A 27,346-nucleotide genomic window follows, 5' to 3' on the forward strand; every position below is an offset into this window, starting at 1 on the left:
GGATTTTCCAGGTGCTGACGCTCAGCTTAAAGGGGGTCTTAAAGTTCATTCTTGGCCTTGAAACACTAATATGACTACATGAAAAACTCAAGATCCAGTTTGAGGCGTTTTCTGCCTTTAGTGTGTAGAGCTCAATAGAGAGATAACAAGAAATGATGAAGGTGAGAGGGGAATGAAATAGCACAAAAGGTCCCTATAGTCAGACTTGGACATTGTGATTACATGGTCTACATCTACATGCAAATACATGCAATTAATCAATGATCAAGATAGTTCTCTAATTTTCAGATTAACAAATTCATTAATTGACTAGCTCTATTTGAGTTAAGTTTTTTTTTTTTTGACAAACTACTTCAGGACTTGCAGCCTTTTTAACCCTTGGGAGGTGGGTTACAGCTCCTAGACACTTCATGAGTGAATGGAAACACCTCAAATTAAAGCTGAAAGTCACTTTAACTTCATTGTCCTTGTTTCATTTTTAAAAAAAAACACAGTAAACTGGAGCCCAGAGCCAGAATAAAACTGCTGCCATGCAAGGTTTGCAAAGACGTGTAGGAAAATGCATAAATACATTTGAAATGAGCACAGATGTATGCTTGAAAACGCCTGTAGACACAGATGCTACTGAGTCAGTGTGGTCGGTACTGTAGGGCTTGCAAAGGCAGAGGTAAAGATAGACAAAGACAGACAGAAAAAGAGACAGAGAAGAAGGAAAAGACAAAGATTAGGAGATAAAGAATGTAAAAACAACAACAGTAGTGTGACAGAGTCAGGGAAATGAGTGGGAGAGCCAGGGTCCCAGCCAGACACTGCAGGTCCCAGACCGGTGGAGGGACTGGTCGTAGCATGGAGGGAGGGAGTGTTGGGTGGAGACGAGCGAAGTTCCCATGCCCCGGAGGCCCCTGGGGAGTAGCGGTGGCAGATGTGACGTCTGGGGCCTGGCCTCCCTCCCTCCCTTCATCTCTATCGCTTCCCTTCCTCCCTGGTCCAGTGTCCTCCTCTCTGTGTCCTGGCTTGTCTGCTGCCGGTCTGCTGTGGAGGGGAAGACTCCCATCCATCACTCTGCCTTCCTTACTCTATAAATACAAACACCGCAGAGCCAGCACTGATTCTCATTGGACAGGAGCAACTGTTACCCTCATGACACGTCCAATGACAAGAGATCGTCTCTGAGGAATTGATCCTGTGTCAAGCTGTTTCAACACTGAGTCCCTTTGTTTCTACCATAGAATACCATTTATTTACTGACAAATACAAACAAAATAATAATAAGTAGCTGAGGGAACTCAACTAATAATAAGTAACAAATAATAAAGGAGGAAGTCACGTAATCTATTTAACTTGTTGATTTAAGGATTTTGACATAAAGCTTTCCAACACTTTGGCCTTCTGAGAGCCTGTTAAACACCTTAATAATACCCATAACTCATAATTAAGGGATTTGTCACATATTATATACAGTATAGATATAGAAGTGAAGGGAAATGCCATGGATCTCTTAAAAACTACTTATTGTGTTAATTCGAGCTTTAGAAAATAAGTTTTTTTAAGATGTTTATTTATTTTATTTTTTTTAGACCAAACTAGTTTCAAAGTAAATACAGAAATGTGAGTATTGATTTCAGACAATGAAAAACCTGTCTTTTAAATCCTTGAAATCTGCTTAATTTGTCAATGAAAAGCTTTTGAAATGAAAGTGTTTTTAAAGGATTTACATAAATTAAGAGAGGGATTTGTCAAATATTTCAAATTAATGTATAAATCAAGGGGAAGGTGCTCAAAAGTGACTTCATATTTTAGATAAAGGTGTTTGGCACATTTGAAGGGAGTGAGGCTTCATACTGTTTGGTAATACAAGTCTGAGAAAACTGGTGAAATGGCTGAGGCTTTGCAGCGAAGTGCACAGCGTTATGAACCATGAGGAGACTTTATCATAACACTGATAAAAGAGATGAAGGCCGAGCTCAAGGGTTTGACAGGAAGTGTGAGGCTGCAAAGAAAAAAACCTGTGGATGAGATAGAGCAATAGAGAAGGAAAGGATCCTCCCAGATCCACCCGAGCCAGATTTTCCAAGAGTCTGTCGGCATGAGGCAGCTGTGAGGAGAGGCCTTTATCTCGCTAATGCACTGTATTACAGCAGGCCGCTTGGAAAAAGCCCTGTCTCTGTGCGGCTAGATGAAAAAGATCCGGATTGGATCCCCCCCCTCTCCTCTGAACAGATTAGGACCCTGTGAGCAGTCACACATCTTCAACCTCCTCGTTACTCTTTGAAGCCCTGCGAGTGGCTGTCGACACCATCAAACCAGGCAACAAGCGCGCGACCTCTGACGCCGCACTGAGGGAGCGCTGCTGCGGGTTTGTAGACCATCAGACAGCTTTCTTTGAGGCCTCCTCCCAAGCTCCCTGATGATCTGTAAATAAATATCTTTCAAGTCCCTCACTGATAAGCGTCCACTTGCTTTGTGCCGGGTCGTCTTTGGGAATTAGAAAGAAAGGAGAGGAGGTGATGGAGGCATAACAAATTAAGAAAGGACATCCTGGATGGTTGGAAAACAGCTGCTGTGTCATTCAGGATGATAATATCAGCAATCACAAACAGGAAATGACCTCAGATCCTCCGTGAAAAATGTCAAAGGAATTACTGTAAAACGGATACCTCCAGGACATTCTCCTTCTAGGACATGGGTGTATTTTAGGCCATTTTTTCTATTCCTGGATGGAATAAATTCATTCAGTTTTGACGTGAGGTCTCACTTGTTTTGGAGAATATATCACATGGTCATCACTACAAAAATGACAATCTAGTTCGATTTTTCAGGTGTTGTGGAAGAAAGGTCCTGCAAGTGCTCGCTGTAATGCAAAGTCTGAACGTCTCCATGAAAACTGACAGAAATCATCTGCTTATGGAGAAAGATCCAGAGCAAAAGAGTGGGCGGGCCTTGAGTGGAGACTGATGCCAGCAATAAATAATAAACATAAAAAGACTAAACAAAAACTTTTTTCTATAATTGATCTTGGACAACAATCCATTTTTTGCTGCTTTACCACCTCATTGCACCGACTGTATTGTCATGACACATCCTCTCTCAGGTTTCTATTCTCGGGCATGTAAACTGTGCACCATACAGAGAGATCTCTTCCCTATTGGTCCTTGGGGAAGCTCCGGTCCTGCAGCACCTGTTTAACTTTACAGAGAGGATGTCCTCTCACCCATCTGCGCCTGACATACAGACAACAATACAGAAAACCTACACACCTCTGAAAACAAAAACACAGGCATATACAGTGTTAAATATAGATCTCAGAAAGCTTGTCCCCGTGGAGCACCCATCTGACACCATTGTCCCTGTGTACATTAACACCTCCACTCACACAAAGCTGACTCTCAGAGCACAGTTTGAGGACATGGTAAGGGGCTAAACAAAGGTTAGTTTCTGCACCACAGTGCCTTCCCCTCTCCCTGTGTGCCCACAGGGCAGGGCTTCCCTGTCACTGAAACTATGATAGCAAGGCAGAGAGAAAGATCTCAGCGGCGTCTCAGATCTGTGGCCGACAAAGGCTCAGAGTTTGGCTTCCTCGTCAGGTTTTTTCTCAGATGTTTGTGAAAGAGGTCTGGCGAGTGCGCTCTGTAGAATTGGAGAATCCCATTTTTGATGCAACATCAACTGAGATGCAAGTGAGAGTAACAGCACCACTGCCCCCTTCTGGCAACGGCAGGTATTGAACTGACCAGAAACAAAATGTGTTGCTTTTATTTTATGCACACATCAGTAGTTGAATCAGCTGTTGCAGGAGCGGAAAAAGTACTCACATGCTGTACTTAAGTAAAAGTACCAATACGGCAATGCAGAAATTCTTCAATCCACGTAAAAGTCATGTTTTCAAAATCCAAGTTAGTAAAAGTCCGGAGGTATTCATCATGTGGATGCAGGGTAACGTTAACTCATTATTAGTTTGGTGCTATATTGACCCACATGGATGAGTTCTGTGATCTTTGGCGAGTAACTATTGCTGTGAGATGAATATAATGGAGTAAAAGTATGTATAAAATGTCACTGAAATGTAGTATAAAGTAACATAAAATGAAAATTCTTAAGTAAAGTACAACAATGTTATAATTGTACTCAAGAACTGTACTGCACAAACTATAATATTCATCTACATTAAAAACTGTGGAAATCCTACAAAGAAAGTGTGAGAAAATCTAATGATTTATCACCACAGAAAAAGTTGTTTTTCCAGGTCGAACAAACTGTGACTGTCATCTACCATAAAGACATTTTCCTCATCAGGTCAAAGAACATTTCTCAGTTCCACACACTGGGTGGGAGAAAATCTTTCCAGTCTTTGTGTTTTCGTGAAGCTGCAGGGTTGGCAGGCAGCAGCAGCGAGGTGCATCCTGAGCACGTTAGTTTACACCCAGACTGCAGCTGTGTCAACAACACGGCCCATGCCACAGGCCCTGCAGATACTGATAATCTGTCAGTGTATGACTGAGGGCAGAGATAAAGTGAATAACAAGGTTTAATGGGCGCAGACTGACTGAGAACTTTTGATCTTCAGCTGGTTGAGCTGTATCTGTGGTCAGGGAGGTTATTACATTCATATCCAGTATTAAAAGAGCCACAGTTTAAACGTGCCCTCCCTCACCATTACTGTGCTTTAACACAAGAACGTGACTGAAACCTTAACCGTAGCTTCAAAGAAAGAAAGGACTTCATGACCATTGTTACATATCAAATGTATAAATTACAGTAAAGTCACAACCCCTTTGATCATCATCTTCATAAAGTTTGGCATCTTCCACTGATCCAGAGGTAGGAGGAGTTATAATCAAATCACTCTAAAGTGGCCTCCACCAGGCTCTCACCATATGGAGCTGATCTGCTGAGGTTATAGTAAAAGGTCTGGGCTAAGGACAGAGGTCAGAGGTCACTGAGGGTCATCACCAGTGTCTTTACACCACAACAGCCTGAGGTCGAATCAGCAGCCTCTGACATAGAGCTCAGCTGTAGATTTATTGCTTAAGGATTCTGAAAGGGAACATAGTGAATTTGCTCTTATTCGAGCTCATTATTGTGGCAGAGATGCCGCATTAAAGGATATTAAAGAACATTTCTGGTTCCACTGTGGATAAATGTCTTTAAAGCTGAGACACGCAAAACATGTGTTTACCTTCTCAACTTGCTAAGTGGATAATGTGACAAAGGCCAGAGGTTAATCCAGTGAAGGAGACTCTCAGGCCATAAGAAGTTCCCTCAACTACTTCAGTTATTGAGCATTGTGGAGTGAACACCGATAAGTCCTGGACAAAAGGCGATAAAGTTCACTGATAGAAAGATGATAGACAGAACAATAAATATAGCAGAAGTAAAGTCAAAAATACAGCATGTGTATACGCAGCAGTACTTTGAGCTAAACATCAGAATGCCAACAAGCTTGCAGTGGCAATGCTAACATGACAGATAACAGACTGAGTTCATCATTTCGACAGCAGCTCTATTCTCTTCAAAAACATTTCTCATTTGTTGTCACAGCCAGTAGTGTTATGTTATCCATGCTTGTGCTGATAACCACACTCGACCTGTCACTCCATTACAAGGTCAGAGGTCAGTGCCTGACCCCACTACCGCTGACCAGTGCAGGGTGAGGGCATTAATGTGTGTGTGCTTTGGGGAGGGGCATTGAACACAACAGGACACAATAGGGCCGGCTCGCTCTCATTATTGCCACATACACTCTCCATTCACCACTTCCTGGGTTTCTGGTGTTACGAGCAGACTGAATTCCAGTGTTTGTTTCTTTCCCAAAGCTTCCAACTGCAACAAACACAGGGAAGAAACCGGCGAGTACAAACCAGAGCCCCACATTCCTCCTGCAGAGCTGCCTTATCAGAGATGGCTGGAAGCAGGGAGGAGATAGTTCAGTGAAGCACAGGAAGTAGCAGCAGCGAGAAGACCGGACGCTTGGTGTTGGGGTGTGATTACAGCAAAAACCTTGTTCTGAGTTACTGTAGGAGGTCAGAGTGATTTCAAATCTAAGGAAAGAGCAAAAATATGATCTGAACTCCAGCGATGGAGAGTAGCTAAGCACGTTTTTAGTGCTGTACTTCAGAAGATACCTGTACTTAAGTATTTTCATTTTATGCTACTTTTTACTTTTACTTGACTGCCATTCAGAGGAGAATATAGAGCTTTTTACTCCTGTACATCCATTATAGAGATTAAACTATTCATTAATCCAGTAGTAGATCAATAAAATGAAATGGGAACTGTTAAACAAACAAACTGTGATTACTGACAATGGATTCACAAAGTGTTCCTGAGTCCATCCAGAAATATCCTTTATACAATCATGTGTGCACAAAGTGGTGAACCTCCCTCGACTGAGTCTTTCCAGGATGCCCCTTTCACACCCAATCATGACACTATCACCTGTTACCAATGAACCTGTTTACCTGTGGAATGTTCCAAACAGGTGTTTTTGGAGCATTCCACATCTTTCCCAGTCTTTAGCTGCTCCGTGTCCCAAATGTGTTTCTGGCAGCAAATTCAGAATAAGCATATGTTTAGAAAAATCAATGAAGAGGATGAGATAAACATTCAATGTATTTGTTAAGGGCTGAGGAAAAGGCTGAACTCTAAGACAAGGATTTATTGTCACAAAAATGGATAAGGATCACTGGGAGACACCAGAAGATGATCCTGTGACACATGGAAAACAAACTAAAAAAAAAACAGACAGGGCAAAACTCTACAGCTTATTGCAAGGCACAAAGGTGAGCAAAGTGGCCGAGACACATCACCAGGCTGGTGAGGAGAGCCGGGGTTTTATCCTGTGGATGATGAGTATGGATTGGCTGTAGCTGTGGTGGCTGATTGGCATGGGGAGCAGGTGTAGGTGAGCCATAATTGCAGGGAACTGCCCAGTCCACACACACACACACACACACACACACAAGGACAAACATAAGGAGTGATTAACATGACACAAAGGGGCAGGGGAAACAGGGAAACAGGAGGGAGGACAATATTGTCTTTGTGCTGCTTCAACTGAGTCGATGTCGTTAAAGGATAAATGTTCCATTTATGTTTTACATAACCAACGTTTTGGACTCAGGGGTGTACTGAACAGCAAGTTATTGCTTTGCAGATGAAGATTTAATAAGCAAAACAGTAGATGGCCAAAGATTTGTGACCCTGAACATTACACCCATATGTGACTTTTAAACACGTCAGACCAAGTATTGCTGTAACAGCCTCCATTGTTCTGAGGAGGTTTTCCACAGGATTTTGAAACCTGACTAAATGGATTTGCTTCCATTCAGCCACAAAAACATCAGTGAGTTCAGCCACTGATCAAATTCTTTCTCACCACAATCTGAAAACCAACGTTTTAATGAACCCGCATAGAGGCACTGTCATGTTGACACAGGAGAGGGCCTTCCCCAAACTGTTGCCACAAAGTGGACGCTGTTATCTTCAGTTGCACTGTTGCAATAAGATTAGCCGTAATTGGAAGTGAGTAGTCTCACCAAAATGATTAAAAACAGCTCCAGAGCCAGATATGTATGTGTTTGACATATGTTTTATATATTTTATGTTCAGGTCTCTGTGTGTTCAGTGTTACCACTGGCTGCAAGACAAATTCCATCTTAGGGACAATAAAGTTAACGTTGAAGCTCAAAGGACACGAACAGTATGTGGATGTGTCCACATACTTTGGCCATACAGGGAATATGATCATTGCATCACATCACATTACCATTAAAAGACAACGTTTGTGTCCAAAATGACTTACAGTACAGTGTGTTGCAGTTTCACAACATATGCACTGTGTGAAAGTTCATTCTTGACCCTGGAATGATCTTGAGTTCCCTCAATCCTGAGACCCTCAGATATGAAAAACCCTTTAATGGTCAAGAAAATGGTTGAAACTTCAGGAGGAGCAACAGAGGAGGGATCTCTCCTTCAGTACATGCAATAGATGTCGTGTGTACAGAAGAGACCGAATCAATCAAACAATCAAACAAATTCTGATCTGAGCGCCTCCTCCACTGCTGCTTAACTCTCCTCTGCTAGCGTACTTAAGGTGGAGCACAGTAAATGCAGACATGAGCTGTAATCTCTTCTTCATAAGAAATGGACCAGGGGAGTGTGGTATGTCTGCACGTTATTCCCATTTTTGTTTAGATTCACTCTTGTGTTATCTGCATGTGTGTTTACGTGTGTGTGCCTGATGCGGTCACGGCTGGCTGCAGTCCTTCGTTCAGCCTGCTGCTCGAGTGCCTGAGGCCTGTAACGTGTGTCTGCCGTCTGTTGGACAGTTGCAGATGCTATCATGTGTGATTAGTACAGCCTGTTTGTTGGTACATGCTCTCCCTTTGTCTGATAGCAGTTACACTCATCACAGCTGTAAGCTGCCCGGAGGAGAAAGCCCCTGCACCTGCCTCTGTTAGTGCCTAATGTAAACAGGTAAAAAAAAAAAAAAAAAATCTGCGTAGGAGGGAAATGTGGAATGTAAATGGAGTAATTTGCACAGATGGATCAAGTTGTCAGGGCATGTTGAGGCCATCATGCTTGCCCTTATTAGACAAGTAAGATCAGTGGGTTCATACTGGGGCCCGCCGGAGGATCACAGATGCAAATGTGCGTGAAATGAGGCAGGACATTGGTGTTGATTACGCCCAGCATGTTGGAGCAAAACATCACCTCTGGGCAGGATTCAGCCTCTGTGACTCACTGTTTCACTTCACTGAACTGATAAACTGCTGCCAAATACTTGCCCAGTCCAGCAGTTTAAATGAGGTCCACAGTATTTCAACTTTTGATATTGTGGACAAGTTTGTGATATTGCAGGTATAACGCTTACCATGTTCTGCATCTTAGTTTAGCCTGTTAGCATGGTCATTTTCTAATCAGCATGAAACACAAGCTGAGAGTGACGGGACTGTCATCAGTTTTGCAGGTATTTGCAAACCTGGGCAAATTGAAATTGAGACCTCATGATGGGGCTGAATCAAAGGTCAGACAGTCACCAAAGTTAGCAATTTATCCTCAAATGGGGAAAAAATGTCCCAATTTAATGTTAATCCATCCAACAGCATGAACAAGACTGAGTCTGCAGCCATGCTTGTAACTCTATGAGGCAGTTCTTAAGTTAAATGCGAACATCAGTAAATTTGGATCTGGTGATGGTGCTGGAGGAAAGGTCAGGTGATTACCAAAGCCATGAGGAGTCTGGCTATCAAATATGGCTGAAAGATATTTCATGGCTGTCCCTGCAATTTCTGTTGAGATTTCATCCACAACAACAAATGCAATACCTACTGCTAGTATAGCTTAAAAAAAAAAAAAGAAAAACGTGGGAAAATCTCGGTCTCTTGATGCTGAAGTTGTCATTGGGCACAACTTTCCTTTTGGATTTAACAGACTGATTATACAGAACTACAAAGAACCCTCATCTATTTTTGCAGCATCAAACATTAACCATCCCTCACAACAAGAAAATGCCATGGGTGCATCATTGAAGAAATCATTAAGATTTTTTCATCTCAAGATTTGCTCTTGCTACGTTGAGTTTCCACCAGCCCGAGATCAGGGACGGAAAATTGAAATCTGCCAAAAGGGGAGCTCTGATTTTGAGAATCCTGCCTCGGGTTAAAAGACAATGTGCTCTACCAGGCTTTGATCTGTGTTCATATCCAGGCAGAATAACGATAGCTCCTTTGACCAGGGCTAATGATGTCTGTGGTGTGTTGCAGAAGGGGATTTGTAGCCACATGGGTACCTTTAATGAGTTTTATTTGTTTTGCTTTATCCCCCTCCACCTCCTACTCACCTCAGTACACAGAGTAATGGAGAGGGAGGGGTAGCGTGGGTTAAGAATCAGCCTTCTCCACACCTACATGGGGCTAATTATCTAACCCTCACCAGGATCATCTCATGGCTTCACATAAAGGAAAAGAGAATTCTCTTCTCCGAACACATAATTCTATATTAACCTCCTTCGTTAGTTTAAATTGGAGTGTGTCTGGAAGCGGTGAATTTCACTCGGCATTTTGATACCAACTGTTCCCATCCATTGAGCCAACACACTTCACTGACTGATATGAACCAATACAAGGTAGAAGCTCAAGAAATGAGGGGTTATGAGCAAACATAATGCAACCAACTGTATTTTGCATTCTGGTCACATTTGCTCATGTGAAAATAATATATATTCAAGGAGTTGATCCTCAACATACGTGCTAATTAATTTGGGAATTATTTTACTGATTAGTGGTCATAATATTGCCATGTGCTTGTCAAAAATTCTCATACTCAATTAAGTGCTTTGCGTGTCTTGACATGTCTAGTGTGACGTCTCCCGCCACATGTGCCTGAGTGCTGACCAATCAGGTGCTCTCTCCAGAGCGCAGTCAGAACAAACACGGTGAAGAGGAGGAGGGATGCTGAGGCTGCTGCTCTCCGGTGGGACAACAGAAGAGACGAAAAGTTCACTGAGCTGTGGCAATACTTGAGTAGAAGCTACTTGTTAAAACTTCCCTAACTTTTGTAAACACAGACTCAGAATCTCTGCGGTGCTCAGCATTAAACCTTAATCCATCTGTCCCACTTCAGAGTCATTTTCACTCTCTCAGAAGTCATAATCACTGACATGGACATTGCCTAGAAAGTGTGTCCTTTCACAGTGTCGTTCACAGCACTTTCTCCACACAATACACTCCCTATCTCTGCGTCAGGCTGCAGGTCCCAGCCCGTCTCCTCCTCATTAAGCATATGTCTCATTTTCCATTTCAGACAGGAGATAGCATAGAAGTGCACACAAAAGCACTATTTTCAGGCCCTTCTGCTCATCTCGTCTGAAAGTCTAATGAGAGCAGATCAAATATAACTGACAGCGAGCTGAGACAAAGGGTGATGCAGCCCTGGGTGAGGGATGAGGTGAGGCAGAACAATGGACCAGAATGTGCCGTCACTGCGGCGGTTTGGAGCAGGACCACTCAATGCAGATGATTCTGTAATGAGGGATTAAGTGGTGGATTATGGGTATTTATTAAGATGTTTCTGATCCTCATTAGGCTGAATCTCGTATCAGGGCATCGATTCCACACTCACTCGCTGGATTGGCCGTTCTCTGGAGGAAGAAGAGAAAGACGGAGAGAGAAAGAAAGATAGAGAGGCATGTGCTTCTGTAATCCTCCTCTGAGGCGTGTCAGTTTAAATATGAACCTATCTTGTTGCAGATGAGGCAGTGATCTATACATTTATTTCATGTATGTATATTTTGGAATTGTATATGTATATATGTACATGTATATTTTTATATAAACCTTCAATAACATATTTTTCTTCTCTTTTTGGCCACTTGAGGGCAGCGCAAACAAAATCTGAGCACATTATTTACATATTATTATCACGTAAGTTGATTTGGCAAAAATTATGGCACAAAGTGACAGTGCTGACATTGACGTTTACTGGAGGAAAAGTTCCCAAAGTCAGTAAGATTCATGCTCTGTACTGAAGGAAACACGCAGTCCAGCAGAAACAAACCCAGATGCTCCAAAGGTAATATTTACACCTCATAACAAGTCTGAACGAGACTGAAGCCAAACTGGAGCAGTCCTGATAAAATCAGAGAATAGCTGAGCATTTCCAGTATTTATGTGACAATGTCCAAGTTTACTATGTACGACTCGAGACACAACAGTTTGAATTCCACTCAGAATTAGACTAAACTTCCTGCAGCTTATTTTAGAACAAAAGGGCAGATGTTCCAGCAATAACTGTCACTACCTCGCTCCATCGCACAGAACACATGGAAACCTGCCCTCATAACACTGACAGCCACTTGCTTTTGAATGCAGTGTCAAAGCAAGAATTCAGCGTTTTACAGGGGGCTAAGTGCCCTCATACTTTATACTGCATGGCAAAAAAATTCTATTAGTTGTATTAGATTACATTATGCAGGTTTTTGGGTTCAGCTCCACTAAATCTATAAATCTATAAATGAAAACAATTTACACGTTGGCAATAGATTGGATAAGCAGACTTGAGATCATAAAGTTTCTGATTGGCAAAATATGGATGCGAAAAGAGAGTAAGAAGTTAGTGAAGTTAGTTCTCTGTGAGTTTCCTTTGAGTAACAGCCAACAATTCAAGCCTGAGGAGCTCTGATCGCTGTGAACTGTGTGAATGTGAGAAAACACTACGGACACTCAGGATTTTAAAGATGACTTACACACAGCCGCAGTTCAGGTTATGACAGTTTTATTCAGTGCAAAGAGAGTCTAATAGCAGGAGTCGGTGATGCGCCTCATGCTCATGAACCTCATGCCGCTTCCGCCCATGTTCATGAAGTTCCTGTACTCCCCGGGCCTCATGTACATCATCCTGCCTCTGTAGTGGGGCTGCTCGTACATCAGCCAGTGGCCCTCCATCACGTTGCAGGACATGCAGTTGGACATGCGGTAGCGGTCCATGATGTTGTCGCAGTCGTCCATCAGCTCAGACATCTGACCTCCGAAGTTCTCCCTCTCGTAGATCCTCATTCTGTAGGATCCCCTGTGCTGCAGAGCAGAGGAGGAGCGCCTTTAACTTGTTTCACATTTTCAGCGTGGGCTCGATAAGAAATAACTGTGTTCTTCATGTAGAGATGTCGTCTACAGTAAATCTAACCAGGTGTGAGAACTCACCATGGGGATCATACGGCAGGACCTGATGCAGTCGCTCATGCCCATCATGCTCATGTAGTCGGCGTACTCGCCCCTCCTCATGAAGTACTGGTTGCCCATGTAGTTGGTGCGGTCGTACACCATGAAGCAACCTCTCTCCACCCTGCAGGAGTGGCACCTGCTCAGGTAGGAGGACATGTCTGGGCAGTCGCTCATGCACTCATAGGAACGACCCTGGAAGTTCCTCTCCTCGTAGAAGATGATCTGAGGGACAGAAAGGCTTTGGTAAGCGTGTGTGATGTACATCAGGTGTCATGTGTTCCACATTAAAGCGCCACATGTTTATTTCTGTAGGGGAAAGCTGTGAAAAGTGATAATGCTTCGCTTTTACTGCAAAGTTTAAAAGTTTAAACCTGCAATAACTGATCTTTTTGACCACTGGGGGGCAGACATATTATTCAACTTGACAGTATACAGTTGCCCATTTTTCCCATGAGGGGAGGGGAACTGCAGATTTGAGTCATTTGGTTCATTATTGGTAAAAATATAAATGTATACAGTATGAAGATGAAAAGAAGCAGAGAGAGCTCACCCTGCTCATCATGTTCATTCCAGTGGAAGTCATTCTGCTGGTCAGTGGGCTGCTGCTGGTACTGCTGCTGTTCTTGCTCTTGCACCAAACTGTACCCTACCTGGTTTAACCCTTTCCTTTTATATCTGACCCACAGACGGCCCTTTTGTCCAAAACCCCTGAGCCAGCAGCAATGCCATAGAAATACACAGAATATGGAGGGATTGTTCACATTTCCAGGGGCCGGTGGGCTCAGAAATCCTTTCAGCAGCCATTTCTCGTACAGCACGGGGGGGGGTCACAGATAGGGTGAAAGGGTTAACAATTGGAAGTCACACCTTTCATTTTTTCTGCTCTTTTTTGTTCCTGACACGTAGTGCGTCATTCGTAAAGTCACTGACTTTTACACGTAGTGTTGCATGTGGAAAGTTTTTACATGCTCTCTGTTTCATGAACGTGAACGTGAGAGACCTGCATGTAAAAGCATAGTAATGATAATTTTCTCTGAGTGAAACATTGCATAAAGAGTTCTGCTTAATAAATAGCAGTCTGGCTTTCAAGTGCACAAAGAACTCGAGCCGTACTTCGTTTGACTCTGAGTTTGATTATAGAAGTCAGTAATGAGATGACATTCAAATATATGAAAACATAATTAAATATATATAAATCACAGCAGATGGGTGAGTTAGTTGCAAGGGTAATAGAAATGAAAGAGAATGAAAATGTCTTTTCAGAAATAAAAGATTTTTTTTAATCATGTTGCTTACATCCCTTAACAAGACTGAGCAAAGACTATCCTCAAATATATTGTTTAATAAAGAGGCTTGTTTAAGTGTGATATTCAGCTCATTGTCACATCCTGATTTACATAGAAAGATGTCTGTCTATCAAAGGATTTGAGCGGATTCTTCCAGTATGAGATATTTAATGAGAAAATAGATATTAGGAATAAGTGAGGTGAAAAAGGCTAAAAAGGCTTAGAGACCTTTTATTTTGTGGAACTGAAAACAACATTTTACTTCAGATCTAATTATTCAGTGGGACAGCAGTATACTGCCTTAGTTTCTCTGTGTTTTACACACAGTGGGTGTCTCAGAGCATTTTCAAGTGCTTCATAGCTGTTCAATAATTGTACTGAAGTAAAAAGTAGAATTTTTTCCATCTGAACTTTTGTCATGTTCCACCACAGTACGAGAATTGCAACCAGTTCACAATACAAGGACAGTAGTTTGTTGGACACAACATAATAAATATAAGAAATAAATACACAGTAGTCACACAGTAATTAGATTTACATTTTATCAATAAATAGGCCAATAAATAAGGTTTAATACAAAGCTGTAAAAACATATAACAATAGCAATAATCATAATACTATTATTTATACTGTTAATAACAATGTCTTGGCTGACACTTACAAGCCAAACATGACATACTGTAATTTTGATTTTCAGATACATATCAGATCTTTAAAGTAAACACAATGGACTATATGTCATGATGATAAAACACAAATGTTGTTTCTTTTACAAACAAAAACAAATGACAACAGATTGTATTTTAAGTCAGAGAGATAGAAGAACCAAAACACTTGTGTAAATCAAGTAATATTCTTAATTGGGATTTATGTAACATTATGAGGCGTGTTTGCTTGTGTTGTACGGAAAACAAACGCAAGACAGTACAGGTAGAAATAATTTCAGGTGTTTGGACTGCGTGTACCTTTGACTTCTCAGCACAGGGGGGCGCTGTGACACTTGCTCTGCTCTCTGTAATGACCCTCTTGTCTTAGTAACAAAATCTGTTGTCAAACGTTGCTAAGGAAGTAACCGATCGACTTGAAAATTAGCCACTCTGAAACAAAAAACATTAAAGGAGAGGTAACTCTACTTCAGCGTGATAACAGTGAAATAGCTACATAAGAAAGAAACCATCAATATTGTCTGTTTATACGCTGATCTCATAAACGTTTGCTCTAAAGGAAAGCTCAGCTAGCCTCTGTCGCTGCTGTTATGCTATATTTGATAGCTTTGCTAAAACTGTAGGGTTATTAGCTACGTTAACTTAGAGGATTTACTAATATCAGCACTGTATATGTGAACGTTACTTGTTTTCTGTGTGATAGGTCAGCATAAATCACGACGCGTTTGTTGAACGATGAAATTGCAAAACTTGGAATTCAATCTTAGATTCGAGCTAACTTAGACCGCTACGGCTAACATTAATTAGCCCCGCGGCTATATTCATTTAACTAAGTAGCTTGCTAGCTTGTTAGCGGTGACGATGCTATCCTTAATTAACGGTTGTTCTCATAGCAACGTTATCACTGTCTCCAGTTACTTGTGTTAGAGCAGCTCACGTTACTTAACACTAACAGGTTAAGTGGTTAACCTCTGGTTAAGGTGGCGTTACCAACTTGTTTTAAGGCCAGCATTTCACGGAATCATTTTCTGCCCTTTGTGTTCAGGTGTGTGTCAGTTAGCAATGTTAAAGCTCCAGCCACCTGACCACAGCTGGGCTCAGACATGATGAGAGGATGACTGAAGATGGAGAGGCCAGCCCCCTCCACCCGTCCTGTGAAGCTCCTGGTACAGGAGATTTGGCTGTCAATAACAGCACACCACTCAAAACCTCCTTAGAAGATGCCAAATCTTGCAAGGAAAACATTGCCCTCAAACTCACTGCTAGAAATGCAGAGAGAGATATCAGCCCATACCAGCCTCGGCCACCCTCACTACCCAGGCTGTCAAAGTCCAGCAAGAGTGGCTCAGTGGAGGAGACCGTGAGAACCCGGAGGCTGAGAAACAGCCAGGAGAGTCTGAGTGATCTGGCTGAGACTGGCTCCTCCACAGACTCGCTTAAAGAGGACCAAACGGTTCCAGCTCCAGGTGGGCTTGTTCTCAGCGGTGCTGCCACCATCAGGAACAACCAGGATTCCAACGTGAGACCCCTCTCTGCCGTCACCACAGGATCCCCAGTGTTCAGAGACAGAGGGAGCAGTCTGTCTGAGTATGAAAGGAGACCCCCCAGCCAGCAGAGCGAACCCACAGACCACTGGACGAGGTCCGCCAAGGTGCGTCTGTCTCCGGTGCAACCTGCAGGGCCTCTGCCTGCTCTGGAGAAGAGCTTTGCATCAGCCACTTTAAGGGCAGCTAATAGGATTGACAGGGATTGTTTGGATTATGCTGTGCTGGCCAGAGAGAAGCTCGGGGAGAGAATCCACAGGAACCTGAGCGACAGCCGGCTTCTGGAGAACATGGGGTCGGATAGTGCCTCTGTCAACTCCATGAGGTCCACCTACAGCGTGCTTAGCCCCATCAGACCCCAGGATGTGAGGAACAGGTACAGTAGGCACAGCAGACCCTGTAGATGATGTACCTGGATTCATCCTCAGGCTGGGCGTGAAGGCTCTTGTGTAAGGCTTACTCCTCCCAATGTGTGAAGGCTATTAGAAGCTTGTCTTTTTCAGGAGTATCCATGGTCCTAATTCAGATGTTGTCCAGTGATAACATAAAACTAGCCAAACGCAGAAGTGGATGTGCATATTTTTATCTTTTGCAAGGATAATACAGCCTTGTCATAGCACATAGGGCTTACTTTGTCAGTGCTATGTCAGTCTGATCTCTGGCAAGGCTTGAACTACTTTATGCCAAAGGAAAATTGCTTTAAAAGAAAGTTACCATCTAAGTGCACTGCATAAGAATGAGGTACAGTATCTTATATCCACTACAAGCTTTTTGGTATTGATTGTGCCCTCTGCTTGAAGCTCATTAGCATAGCGCATCTGGAGCTTGGTTCACGATCAGGAGTGAGTCCTTAAGCAACACTGACAGAATGTTAAGTTGTCCTGAAATGCAGACTCCAGACATTTTTACATTGCAGTGCTCACATCTTGAAGAGAAAAGGGGAAGGTGGCCGAGTGGTGGGGGGATCAAATGGGATCAGAGGCGATGCTTGTTCAGGACAGTTTTTTACAAGATTAGGCACAAAAAATGGGTCTTAGTCTGTAGACTCAATACACAGTCAGTGCTCAGTAGGGAAAAGTCTAATTTTTAGTTTATTGACGTAACATCTGAGAGAAGAGTCTTGCTTTTTCCCCTAATCTGTCTGCATCCTGCAAGGCAAGTTAGCTGCAGTAGAAGTGCTCACTTCCTTCTATATTTTCCAGGAGCTTTCTGGAGGGCAGTGTGCTGGGAAGTGGTGCCCTGCTTGGGGCTGAGGAGCTGGACCGCTACTTCCCTGACAGGAGAGTGGGCATCTACATAGCCACGTGGAACATGCAGGGAGAGAAGGTACGAGGAAATTCTGACTGCAGCAGCTCACTGAGCTGTCGTGTCACTGAGTTGTAACTGAGTTTTTATCATTTTCAGGGGCTTCCAGCCAACTTAGATGATCTCCTCCTTCCAACAGACTCCGAATTTGCACAAGACTTTTATATTATTGGGGTCCAGGAGGGCTGTCCTGACAGGTATGCTATGTTTTTATCACGATTTCTCAATAAAAGTGAGTTGTTATGATTGATTACTCTGTCAGGGCTGTAGAGACGTTATACATCTGTGTGTGTTCAGGAGGGAGTGGGAGACCCGTCTTCAGGAGACTCTGGGACCTTACTACGTCATGCTGTACGCAGCATCACACGGTGTTTTGTATCTCACTGTATTTGTCAGGCGAGATCTCATCTGGTTCTGCTCAGGTCAGTCCTTCACATGATACGGTTAATAAACATCATTTTGGGAGAGAATAAACTCACTTTATGATTATATAGCTTTGGTGTAGTGCAGATTGTTGAAAGAGGATATTTTATTTTTGATGGATATACATCTAGTCTTAAATAAAAGGGTTAAAATGAGAGATTCATTTATCATTTTGATGTATTGACATTATTTATTTTCTGCACACTGCACATGTTCGTGCTCCGTCACTGACCACGACATTTGTTCTGTTGACCCACACAGAGGTGGAGCATGCCACAGTCACAACCAGGATCATCTCTCAGATCAAGACCAAAGGGGCTGTGGGAATCGCCTTTACCTTTTTTGGCACTTCCTTCCTCTTCATCACATCCCATTTTACCTGTGAGTGTGAGGTTTCCCCACAGACAGGGAGGCTGCACACTGAAGCAGCGATGCATTATAGCAGGAGGCTGTTATCAGGATGGCTGGAGGTAGAACTGGCTGGAGATTTGTTTTAAGGTTTAGGAGAGATGTGGCAACATAGTGAGAGCGAGTCAACAGAAGGGAAGGTTTTCTCTTCAACATCTGGAGAAGAAACAGAAATATCGTTCAGCATACTGGCATGTCCATAGATATTAAACACTGGTGGCATATATTAATTATTATCCTCACCATAACTGCTTTTACATCTGGCTTTGTATTCCATATTTGCACTTAAACGCTGCATCTTTCACAACCAGGCCGTCTCATGTGTTTCTAATGTATTATTCTGTTTTTCTTCCAGCTGGAGATGCCAAAGTGTACGAGAGAGTACTAGATTACAACAAGATCGTCGAGGCTCTAGCTCTTCCAAAAGGCCTTCCAGACACCAACCCTTACCGCTCCACACCATGTGAGACTCTTTTAAGTTACCTGGTGTCATGCTTCGTTCAGATTAAAGCCTTGATGTTAGCTACATTTGATAATCAAACGATGTCATTTCTAACTGCAGCTGACGTCACCACGAGATTCGACCAGGTCTTTTGGTTCGGAGATTTTAACTTTCGGCTGAGTAAAGACCGGGTCGACGTGGAGACCATCATGACCCACACAGTCGGTGGCAATATGGGCCCTCTGTTGGAGCACGACCAGCTCACCAAGGAAATGAATGATGGTATGCTGGCGTGTAGGAGGCTAAATTTCTGTGAAAACTTTGAAAAGCTTTGATAGAAGTAGGTTGTTTATTTTGATTGATTCTCACCCTGCGAATGTGCTGCTCTCTCCCTCCAGGTTCAATCTTTAAAGGCTTCCAAGAGGCACCAATACACTTTCTCCCCACATACAAGTTTGACATCGGCTGCGATATCTACGACACTACTTCCAAACAGAGAACGCCTTCATACACAGTAAGAGCAAGAAAATCACTCCTCATGACTAGAAATAATCAGATACTCTATTAATAGAGCCACCAAAGTATGCCAGAAGTTTGGCAGAAGGCACTTTTTAATAACTGTTATACACCTTTCAGCTGCTCTCGTTAAAAGTTTGAACTGACTTCGGCAGTTTGAGTTTGCGGCTTTCAGCAGGGTTGAACCTCTTTGTGTTGACAGGACAGGATCCTGTTCAGGAACAGGCAGGCTGACGACATAAAAGTGGGCAAGTACACTAGCTGCTCCAGCATCAAGACCTCAGACCACCGGCCCGTCATCGGAGTCTTCCAGGTCAAACTCAGGCCAGGCAGAGACAAGTGAGTCCTAGTGCCTTTCTTAAAATATTGTCCTCATGTTAAGTAAGCATTCAACAATGTATGGATTTCTGTAAACAACCAGCATGACTGAGCAATGCAGTATATGGACGTGATTTTCCACCGTCCTTTTCAGTTCTTTCTTCAATGAAAGGAATGAAAAATCATGACTAGAAACACATTTTCTAAAAATGACTTTTCACCAATAATTGTCTCAACACCTGCTGCTTTTTTAATAAGAGGAGTTTGTTTGTTTGTGTTGTTTAGTATTCCCCTGGGTGCGGGGCAGTTTGACCGAGGCTTGTACTTGGAGGGCATCAGGAGGAGGATCACCAGAGAGCTGAAGAGGAGGGAGGCCATGAAGAACCAAAGTAGCAGCACCATCTGCGCCATCTCTTAAACCCTTAAAATGAACTGTCCAGGCTGGATCAGCATGTGCCAGAGACTGGAATGTACAACCAGGCGGGCAGCAGAGGACCAAAAGGAAACCGGAGTTGTCTTAAACTGCACAGAGCCCAGTGCTGGTCGTGGTAACTGAGCAGAGTGCGCCCTCTGTTGGGCAATGTTGGGAACTGTGTGTGCATGTGTGTGTGTTTGTGTGTCCTGGTGGAAGTGTCTGGCTGTACTTCAGGGCAGGGACCTCGAGGTGAGACAGGCACAGCAGCAGTCTGGCCTTTATTTATTCAGCCCCCTCTGCTCAAACATGACTGAGACAGAAATGGTGGCGGGGGGGGGGGGGGGGGGGGCACCGTCGTGGCTTACTCTTCAGTCACATGCTCCAGTATGAACTGATCTAACCTTAAAGGCTCTGTGTAACTGCGTCCGTTTTCTAATTTTTTGTGGCCGTTTGGAAAGCATCATGAACCACAACGTTGTTTTTCTGAATGCTACATCAGTGTTCAAATGCCTTGTGAATTTGTCAGCAGCTTACCAAACATAACTGCATTTTCATGACACTGTTTGATATTATTCAGGTGTCTGCCATCGGTTGATTTTAACTGGAATTTTATTCTGAGCTAAGCTGAGAGATACGACTGAAGAAGGGAGCCTGAGGTTGGATTTAAGAGCATAACATGAATGAACAGGATGTTACTGTTATTGTTGAATTTCAGGGAGATCAACTGTGCTTTTGAAGGACCTCACTTCCTATTAAAGAGATGGAGCATTTTTGCTTATTCTGTTAATGCCTTTCACTACTTTTCCTCTGATTAGGCCAAGCGATCCCTTTGCAACAGACTGTAACTTTATGCCTTACCTCTCATCTGGCTGCTGTAACCTCGGTGTACTGTATGTACCACATTAAGGAACTTGCGATCCCAGCATGAAGAGCAGTCTGTTCCAAAAACAAAGTGCCTGTGGGTCTTGTCTTCACTTATTCAGGACCCGTCTTTATCTGCGTCTTTTTATATGTCACCTAACGTCACATAATAAATGCTTTAAAACAGTTGTTTGTCGTCTTTTGTCCATTGCACCACAACACAAGACCCTTTAAATATCTAATTTTATTTTTGGAAGTCATGTATTTACCTGTTGGTATACGGATGCTAACATTCACTGCGGTCAGAAGCCAACTGTGTGTTTGAGTGTTCAATGAAACTTTATGAAATGTTTCTGGCAAATGTCAGCTGTTAAATTCCCTTGAACTCCGAGAAGACTTTATTAAAGAGGCATCTTGGAAATGCTTCTTCACACTTTCAGTTGGATGAGAAGGTCGATGCCACCTTGACACTCAGAGTTCCTTTGTCTTGTTAAATTAGATATTTTTTAATTTGCGAGGACATCAACACAACCACAAAAACATTAAAAGAAGTCTTTTCACGTAAGGTTTCAATCTGACATCTGAGACACAGCGATGACAGAAACCATGATTTCACTCTTGTGGACAAATTGGGTACAGCTGACAGTTTGTCACAGTGAGCGCATCATTTCCAAGGATTTCTTTATTCAGTTTACCATCCCTGTGTATAGCGTCTCCTGTACCTCTGAAGGCCGATTATGAAGTGCTCTTGTACATAGTAACACGTTCAACATTTTCTGATCCATCCACTTTACAGAAAGCTCGAGGTGGAGCTCAGTACATTTTAGAGATCTGAGAGAAAAATCATAGTTCAATACAAAATAACTAACTGCTGGAGACGTTAGCTGCTCCCTCCTCTTGCCTATGTGCTCATGTACTTTGAAGATGATTTCACATTGTAATGTCATTCATTCATAAACAGCTTGGTATTGCAGCTTTTAAACAGGAAATTAACACTTAAATGTTGGCTTTGTGGGTGAATCATCCCTTAAAAGCCAAACTCCTGCAAACCATCGCAGTAAATAAAGAAATATGGCTTCTTGACCACAAACAATAAATACAGATACTCCACCTGTGTGTAGACTAAGGTTACTGTAGAGTAAAATGGAACTTTTCTTTAAAATCCTCACTCTCAGAGGTTCCGTCGAGAGCCCAGGCATTAGTCCCCTCCCAGAGTGAGCAGTGTCGAGTCTGCGGTGGGAGGGAACACTAGTTTAATCTTTCAGTCCAGTTTATTTACAGTGTTGCTTGCCAGTCACGACCGGCTCGATGGCCACGGGGGTCTATCGGAAGAGGCGATACATGCGGGGCAGACGTCCGTCTTTGCTGGTCAGAGCGGCCTGGATGTGTTCGTACGAGGGCAGCTCCGTCAGGTCTCCCAGAGCTGCTACTGCGGGCTTACTGCGCAGCATCTTGGTGGTTACTCTCTTAATGTCACTGGCTGTCACATTGCCTGGAAATTGTTGACAAGACAAAAAATAAATAAATGAACTGGGTGAAAGAAGGCAGTTTCCACTTATTCATTTCCTCTTCGTAGTGTTTCTTTCATCCTAACTTGTGGAAAAATGGCCTTGAAAATGTCATAAAATACACCCTAAATTCTGTTAAATACTCACTTATTAGATCACACAGTTCATGTGGGAGCTTTCTCTTTCCTGTGGAGAGAACCTGACGACCAACATCTTCAAAAATAACCGGCCGCGACTCGAGGTTCATCATCAGCATGGACTTGAGCTGCGTCTTGGCCCTTTCCAGCTCCATCTAAACATGCAGGGACAAAATGTAGGAAAATGCTGTAAGAATGGTACAGTACCTTTGCTTCTTTAATAATCCTTGTTGCTAAAGCTGTGGTGGATGTGAAACACGGCCGTTACCTCTCCTGCGCTGCCGGCCATCTGAATGAACTCTCTGGTTATTATCTCCACCATTTCCCGCACCTGGAGATGAAAGTAATAAACAAAGACACGCCGTTCATACAAGAAAGCCATATGCAACAGAACATGACTACTAACTAAATCACAATAAGACATTTGAACCGTGTGTCCTGAGCTTGTACCAACCTGTCTGGGGTCTGCACTGGCATGAATACACAGCAGGCCACTGTCCTCATAGCTATGGTGGTAGGAGGTGGCGTTGTACATCCAATGATGCCTACAACAGACAAGTAAAACCTTAAGACAGTTAATTAAATGACCTTTGGACTTGTGTTACATTACTGACTTATGATTGTATGAAATGATGGCAAATAGAGGTTTGAGAGACGTTCACCTGTTGAGAACGTTCAGGTACAGGCGGGTGAACATGCCTTTCCCGGGTCCTCCTGCAGAAAAGGAGCCACCTCCACCCATCATCATGTTGAGCACTGCAAAAGGGATGAAGTCATCCTCCTGTAAAAAGGGAAAACATCATTTGTTGGGAGCTTGTTGCTGACATGTATCGGGCAGCTGATTGGAGACTCTAAGACAGTGAGGGCAGTGCAAACACCCACCAGGAAGGAGCAGCTCTCCAGGCCGATCATGATGTGAGTGAGCTCTGGGATGGGGGTGGGGCCGAGGCTCACATCTGACATATCCTTTTCAATCTAACAGATGAAAAGAAGATGTTATCTTCAAGACTAATCCACATGAACACATTCTCACTTTCCTTTCCTAAACCAGTGTTTCACATCTAACATCACTCCTCAGTCAGGAGCTTGTTCCATTTTGTGAAATATGAAATTCAGCATACAAAAACAATGTTCCTCCTCTATAACTGCAGACAATTTGCTGACCTACAGAAAAAAAACAGTAGATCACCTTAACGATGCCACCAGTGTACTGTGCGACGGAGAGGTCCACGTTGGCGACTGAACCTGTTCCCCACACTGGCTTCACATCCAGCAGGTACTTCCTGGCACAGTCAACCAGCTGCTCGTGCTCGATGCCCACTCCAGCCAGCACCATCCGCTCAGGACAGTAGTAGTTACGCAGGTAGCTGTGAAGCACCCCCTTGTCAATCCTGTCCACATTGTCTGCAGGACAAAAGCGAGGCAGTCCGACCGTGTTGCCTCGATATGCGGCCTGGAAATAACCAACACTTCAGTAACTATTATCATGAAATCAATAAAGCTGTTGTATTAAATCTAGCCTGGGATTCTGGTAACGTCTGATGGTATTGTTACAAGTTTTTACATAAATCATTCAACAACAACAACAAAAAGTCTTATGAATTAACTGGTCATCTACAGCAGTGCCACATGTTAACAACAACCTTGATGCTTAAAGCTTATGGAGTCATTGATTGAGAGCTGGTGTTGGAGGGTCTAAAAGCGAATAATGCAACTCACAGCATGGATCATCTCAGTGAGTAAGGGTTCAGGGTCTGGCCTCATGTTGAGATCTTCTAACTCAAAGCGCACCGCCATTTTGGTCATCTCAATCTCTTCATCTGCATAGAAACAAAGACAGATCATCTCAGACAGACAGACATTTGGTACAGTTGCCACTGATTTTTCACTTCAAATAAAAATGGACTTACCCAGCAGGCGAGGCTGTAGAACAGCATCAGAGAGAAGACTGACCACTGTGTCCAGGCCCTTCACCTCAGCAGACACCGCATACATGGTGGTGTCTCTGCACGGCAAAATGAAAGATGCATTACACATTCAGACGCTGTGGAAGGTAGTAACACACACAGACACGCATTGTGCTGACAGGCTACAAACCTCGATGTTTGGCAGTCACAGATCCCTCCGTGTTTTTCCAATGTGAGGAGTATTTCATCTTTACTCCCATACTGAGCTGTGGACTAAACACAGAAATGACTCTGGTCAGCATCGCTTCACACACCTCAACTTCCTTGACATTTCACTGTGGTCTTTGTTTGGTTAAGCTTACAGAAAAGGCGAGTTTCTCTATGAAGTGTGCTATTCCACTTGGGTACTTTGCTTCATGTCTGGATCCAGAATTTACTAAAACTGGAAAAAAGGAAAGAAAACAAACACATTTTATCACTTGGGCCAGATCTTGAAAACAAGTGGATATTATAAATTGCACTTCACAGCTGCAACTTACTTCCAACTGTGCAGAATTGACCAAACTTGTTCTGGGAAGCGACTTTGAGGCCATTTTCTAGAGTAGTGATCTTGGTCTCATATTTTTCCTGACCATCCACAGATGCAAACACTGGCTTGGGGATCCCAGGCAGCGGTGTAGAGAGGGAAATATTTGGGTATTTGCCGCCACTGCTGTACTTTCTGTAAGCTGCGATCCCAAACCTTTGAAAACAAAAAGCAATGATTCTTTCTGACTTCTCATCAACACGAGGCCAGTTGTGAAAGCAGCATTTAAATCCTTAACTTGAGCAGAAGTAGCTAAAACACAAAACATGACAGGGTTTCTCCAGCAAGTTGTTAAATTGAAGTTTGAAAGCCACATCTCAAAGATATTTCCTCATTTAGTGTTTTGTTGACGGTGGTAGGGAACACTGTCCAACACATTGCTCTAAAAGCTCCCACAGGTGTTAAATTAGGTTGAGATCTGGTGGCCCGCCATAGCATACTGTCTGATTCACATCATTTTCAAACACATCAAACCATTCAGAGACTCATTGTAGATGCCTCTTATTTGTTTGTCCACTCATTTAATCATTTTTTTCCTTAAATTTGCCATCCATCTGTATTTTCTGTACTGCTTTGCACTGCAGTCAAAAAATGAGATGTCAAAGGAACAGTGTCGCAGTTACACTCAGTTTCCAGTTTATTAGGGAAATCTAGCTAAAACTAATGCAAAATTAATCCAGCAATCCTGCAATAAATGCTATAGGCTATATATATGTATATATAGGATATATTTCTTTAGGTGTTGATTCAAGTGATCATTATGATGCTGCACTCTGTGATGCTGATGAACAGTAATGTGCTATAATAAGGCATGTTTTTGATAGTTAATCCACACTCCCTGGTATAAATGAAGTGAACAAATCATTAGGCTCAGTAGCATAACGTGTTAAACAAGAAGTTGAATACAACACCTCAAAAAGTGAATATTATCACCTTCATGGGTTCGTGGGTTTTAGCGCAGAGGTGTTCTTTAAAGCCTTCTTTAGTTTTAGCTCGGCGCACCTTTTGAACCAGAGAGACTTTTTAACGTTACATGGGCAGACCATGCAGCACACCTGGATTTCCAAAATACTCCACCAAATTTACTTAATCTGCATATTGTGTAAAGCCACTGCTCAATCAAAGCATAATCAACTAGATGTTAAACCATCAACGAAAATATCGTTGCATCTTCCTACATCAACCAAAGTTTAACAAACTGGAAAACACCGAGTAAAACTCAGTACTCATTAGTATAACTACTTTATCTCTACAGCCAATCTATTAAATATTATCAACATCTTAACGACTGGTCACTTTGTACTATCTACTCCATCTGTTTACTCATGATGCAACATTAGCCATCCTGACAGCAAGACTGGAGCTAGTTTGACAGCTAACAGTTAGCATCACGCTAACTGAGTAAGCTAATCTTGACTGATGAGGACGTAGAAAAGTAACGACGCTGCTGACATGACATGAAAGATAGTGAAAACACTGCTGATGTTGTCTCTCTCTATTTAAATCCAGCCTGACGACATTTGAAAAGCATTTCGTTTTAAACATGTACTACCTTTGGACACGACTCCAGGTTCGGCACCTCGACATGTGAGTCGCCATCTTGGATCTTGTGTGACCACAAATGAACCCGGATGATGATGAAAAGTTTCCTAAGGCACTTCCGCCGCAGACACGCTCTGACATGATCAAGTGACTACTTTATTTCGTTAGGCAAACATTTTTTGTTGTTGTTTTGTTACACTGCAAAACACGTTTAACTGGATTTTTGTAATATGACAATGTGATATATTTTTATTCTATTTTCTAATATATATATTTTATTTTTTTATTTTTTAATTCAAGGCTACAGACAATTCTGTAATAAATGACTCATCTGGCAATTAATACATTTAAAATAGAAATATTACACTTTCCAAGTAGTCACATAAATGTAATTGCATGTCATTTTACACCGTCTATATACGACATGTTAACCCTAAATTATTATTTTTTGTGCTAATTACATTTTACTCCAGTGCACCAATCACAGGTCTGCAGGTGCTTTTTGTGCGCTTTGACTTCATCACGCTTCTGTCTTTTGCAATTCATTCATTAGTTAGAAGCAAAAATTGTGATCACTGAAAAGCTGTTTGCAAGGATTAAGAATAATTAGCCCCAAACTAACTCTATCTGTGTCTCTCTAATTTGGGCTCTGGGATCCAAAACAGAACAATTGATCCTCGAGAGTGGTCAGCAGACAGAGCATTTAGCTGCCCATCACTGAATCAATGTTGACACAGAAACAGGCCAGCTCTCAAATAACATTA

The 27,346-nt window shown here is 42.6% G+C and overlaps 3 protein-coding genes across 3 annotated transcripts; 1 reads left to right on the forward strand and 2 right to left on the reverse strand.

Annotated features, from left to right (window-relative positions):
* Positions 1 to 12,272: 12,272 nt before the first annotated feature.
* LOC143320915 (gamma-crystallin M2-like) lies at positions 12,273 to 13,302 on the reverse strand. The gene is made up of 3 exons (XM_076730957.1): positions 13,270 to 13,302; positions 12,699 to 12,941; positions 12,273 to 12,572 (listed from the first exon to the last, which is right to left on the reverse strand). Exons 1-3 carry the CDS (start codon positions 13,300 to 13,302, stop codon positions 12,294 to 12,296), a joined length of 555 nt encoding a protein of 184 aa, XP_076587072.1. The 3' UTR covers positions 12,273 to 12,293.
* Positions 13,303 to 15,041: 1,739 nt separating this feature from the next.
* inpp5e (inositol polyphosphate-5-phosphatase E) lies at positions 15,042 to 21,091 on the forward strand. The gene is made up of 11 exons (XM_076730926.1): positions 15,042 to 15,128; positions 15,716 to 16,590; positions 17,417 to 17,540; positions 17,619 to 17,716; positions 17,817 to 17,941; positions 18,204 to 18,323; positions 18,706 to 18,813; positions 18,913 to 19,074; positions 19,191 to 19,306; positions 19,511 to 19,647; positions 19,912 to 21,091. Exons 2-11 carry the CDS (start codon positions 15,785 to 15,787, stop codon positions 20,042 to 20,044), a joined length of 1,929 nt encoding a protein of 642 aa, XP_076587041.1. The 5' UTR covers positions 15,042 to 15,128; positions 15,716 to 15,784; the 3' UTR covers positions 20,045 to 21,091.
* A 475-nt stretch (positions 21,092 to 21,566) lies between these two features.
* On the reverse strand, positions 21,567 to 26,660 carry pmpca (peptidase, mitochondrial processing subunit alpha). Its single transcript, XM_076730927.1, has 13 exons — positions 26,593 to 26,660; positions 24,994 to 25,196; positions 24,817 to 24,896; positions 24,645 to 24,727; positions 24,458 to 24,552; positions 24,267 to 24,367; positions 23,737 to 24,000; positions 23,430 to 23,522; positions 23,210 to 23,328; positions 23,002 to 23,092; positions 22,816 to 22,878; positions 22,558 to 22,702; positions 21,567 to 22,394 (listed from the first exon to the last, which is right to left on the reverse strand). The coding sequence occupies exons 1-13, from the start codon at positions 26,637 to 26,639 to the stop codon at positions 22,225 to 22,227; spliced, it is 1,554 nt and encodes a 517-aa protein (XP_076587042.1). The 5' UTR covers positions 26,640 to 26,660; the 3' UTR covers positions 21,567 to 22,224.
* Between the last annotated feature and the right edge of the window lie 686 nt (positions 26,661 to 27,346).

The sequence above is a fragment of the Chaetodon auriga genome, chromosome 5 (genome assembly GCF_051107435.1).
Source record: "Chaetodon auriga isolate fChaAug3 chromosome 5, fChaAug3.hap1, whole genome shotgun sequence".
Lineage (NCBI taxonomy): Eukaryota > Metazoa > Chordata > Actinopteri > Chaetodontiformes > Chaetodontidae > Chaetodon > Chaetodon auriga.

What these genes read in the sequence shown, in the direction of transcription:
- pmpca (XM_076730927.1), bottom strand. Translation starts at nt 26,639, where the DNA reads ATGGCGACTCACATGTCGAGGTGCCGAACCTGGAGTCGTGTCCAAAG. An exon ending in TGTGACTGCCAAACATCGAG is followed by an intron (nt 24,553 to 24,644) that starts GTTTGTAGCCTG and finishes TTTGCCGTGCAG; the next exon opens with AGACACCACCATGTATGCGG. An exon ending in ACACTGGTGGCATCGTTAAG is followed by an intron (nt 23,523 to 23,736) that starts GTGATCTACTGT and finishes TTCATCTGTTAG; the next exon opens with ATTGAAAAGGATATGTCAGA.
- inpp5e (XM_076730926.1), top strand. Translation starts at nt 15,785, where the DNA reads ATGACTGAAGATGGAGAGGCCAGCCCCCTCCACCCGTCCTGTGAAGCT. An exon ending in CAGGAGGGCTGTCCTGACAG is followed by an intron (nt 17,717 to 17,816) that starts GTATGCTATGTT and finishes GTGTGTGTTCAG; the next exon opens with GAGGGAGTGGGAGACCCGTC. An exon ending in CATCACATCCCATTTTACCT is followed by an intron (nt 18,324 to 18,705) that starts GTGAGTGTGAGG and finishes TTTTTCTTCCAG; the next exon opens with CTGGAGATGCCAAAGTGTAC.
- LOC143320915 (XM_076730957.1), bottom strand. Translation starts at nt 13,302, where the DNA reads ATGACTTCCACTGGAATGAACATGATGAGCAGG. An exon ending in GAATGAACATGATGAGCAGG is followed by an intron (nt 12,942 to 13,269) that starts GTGAGCTCTCTC and finishes TCTGTCCCTCAG; the next exon opens with ATCATCTTCTACGAGGAGAG. An exon ending in CCTGCCGTATGATCCCCATG is followed by an intron (nt 12,573 to 12,698) that starts GTGAGTTCTCAC and finishes TCTGCTCTGCAG; the next exon opens with CACAGGGGATCCTACAGAAT.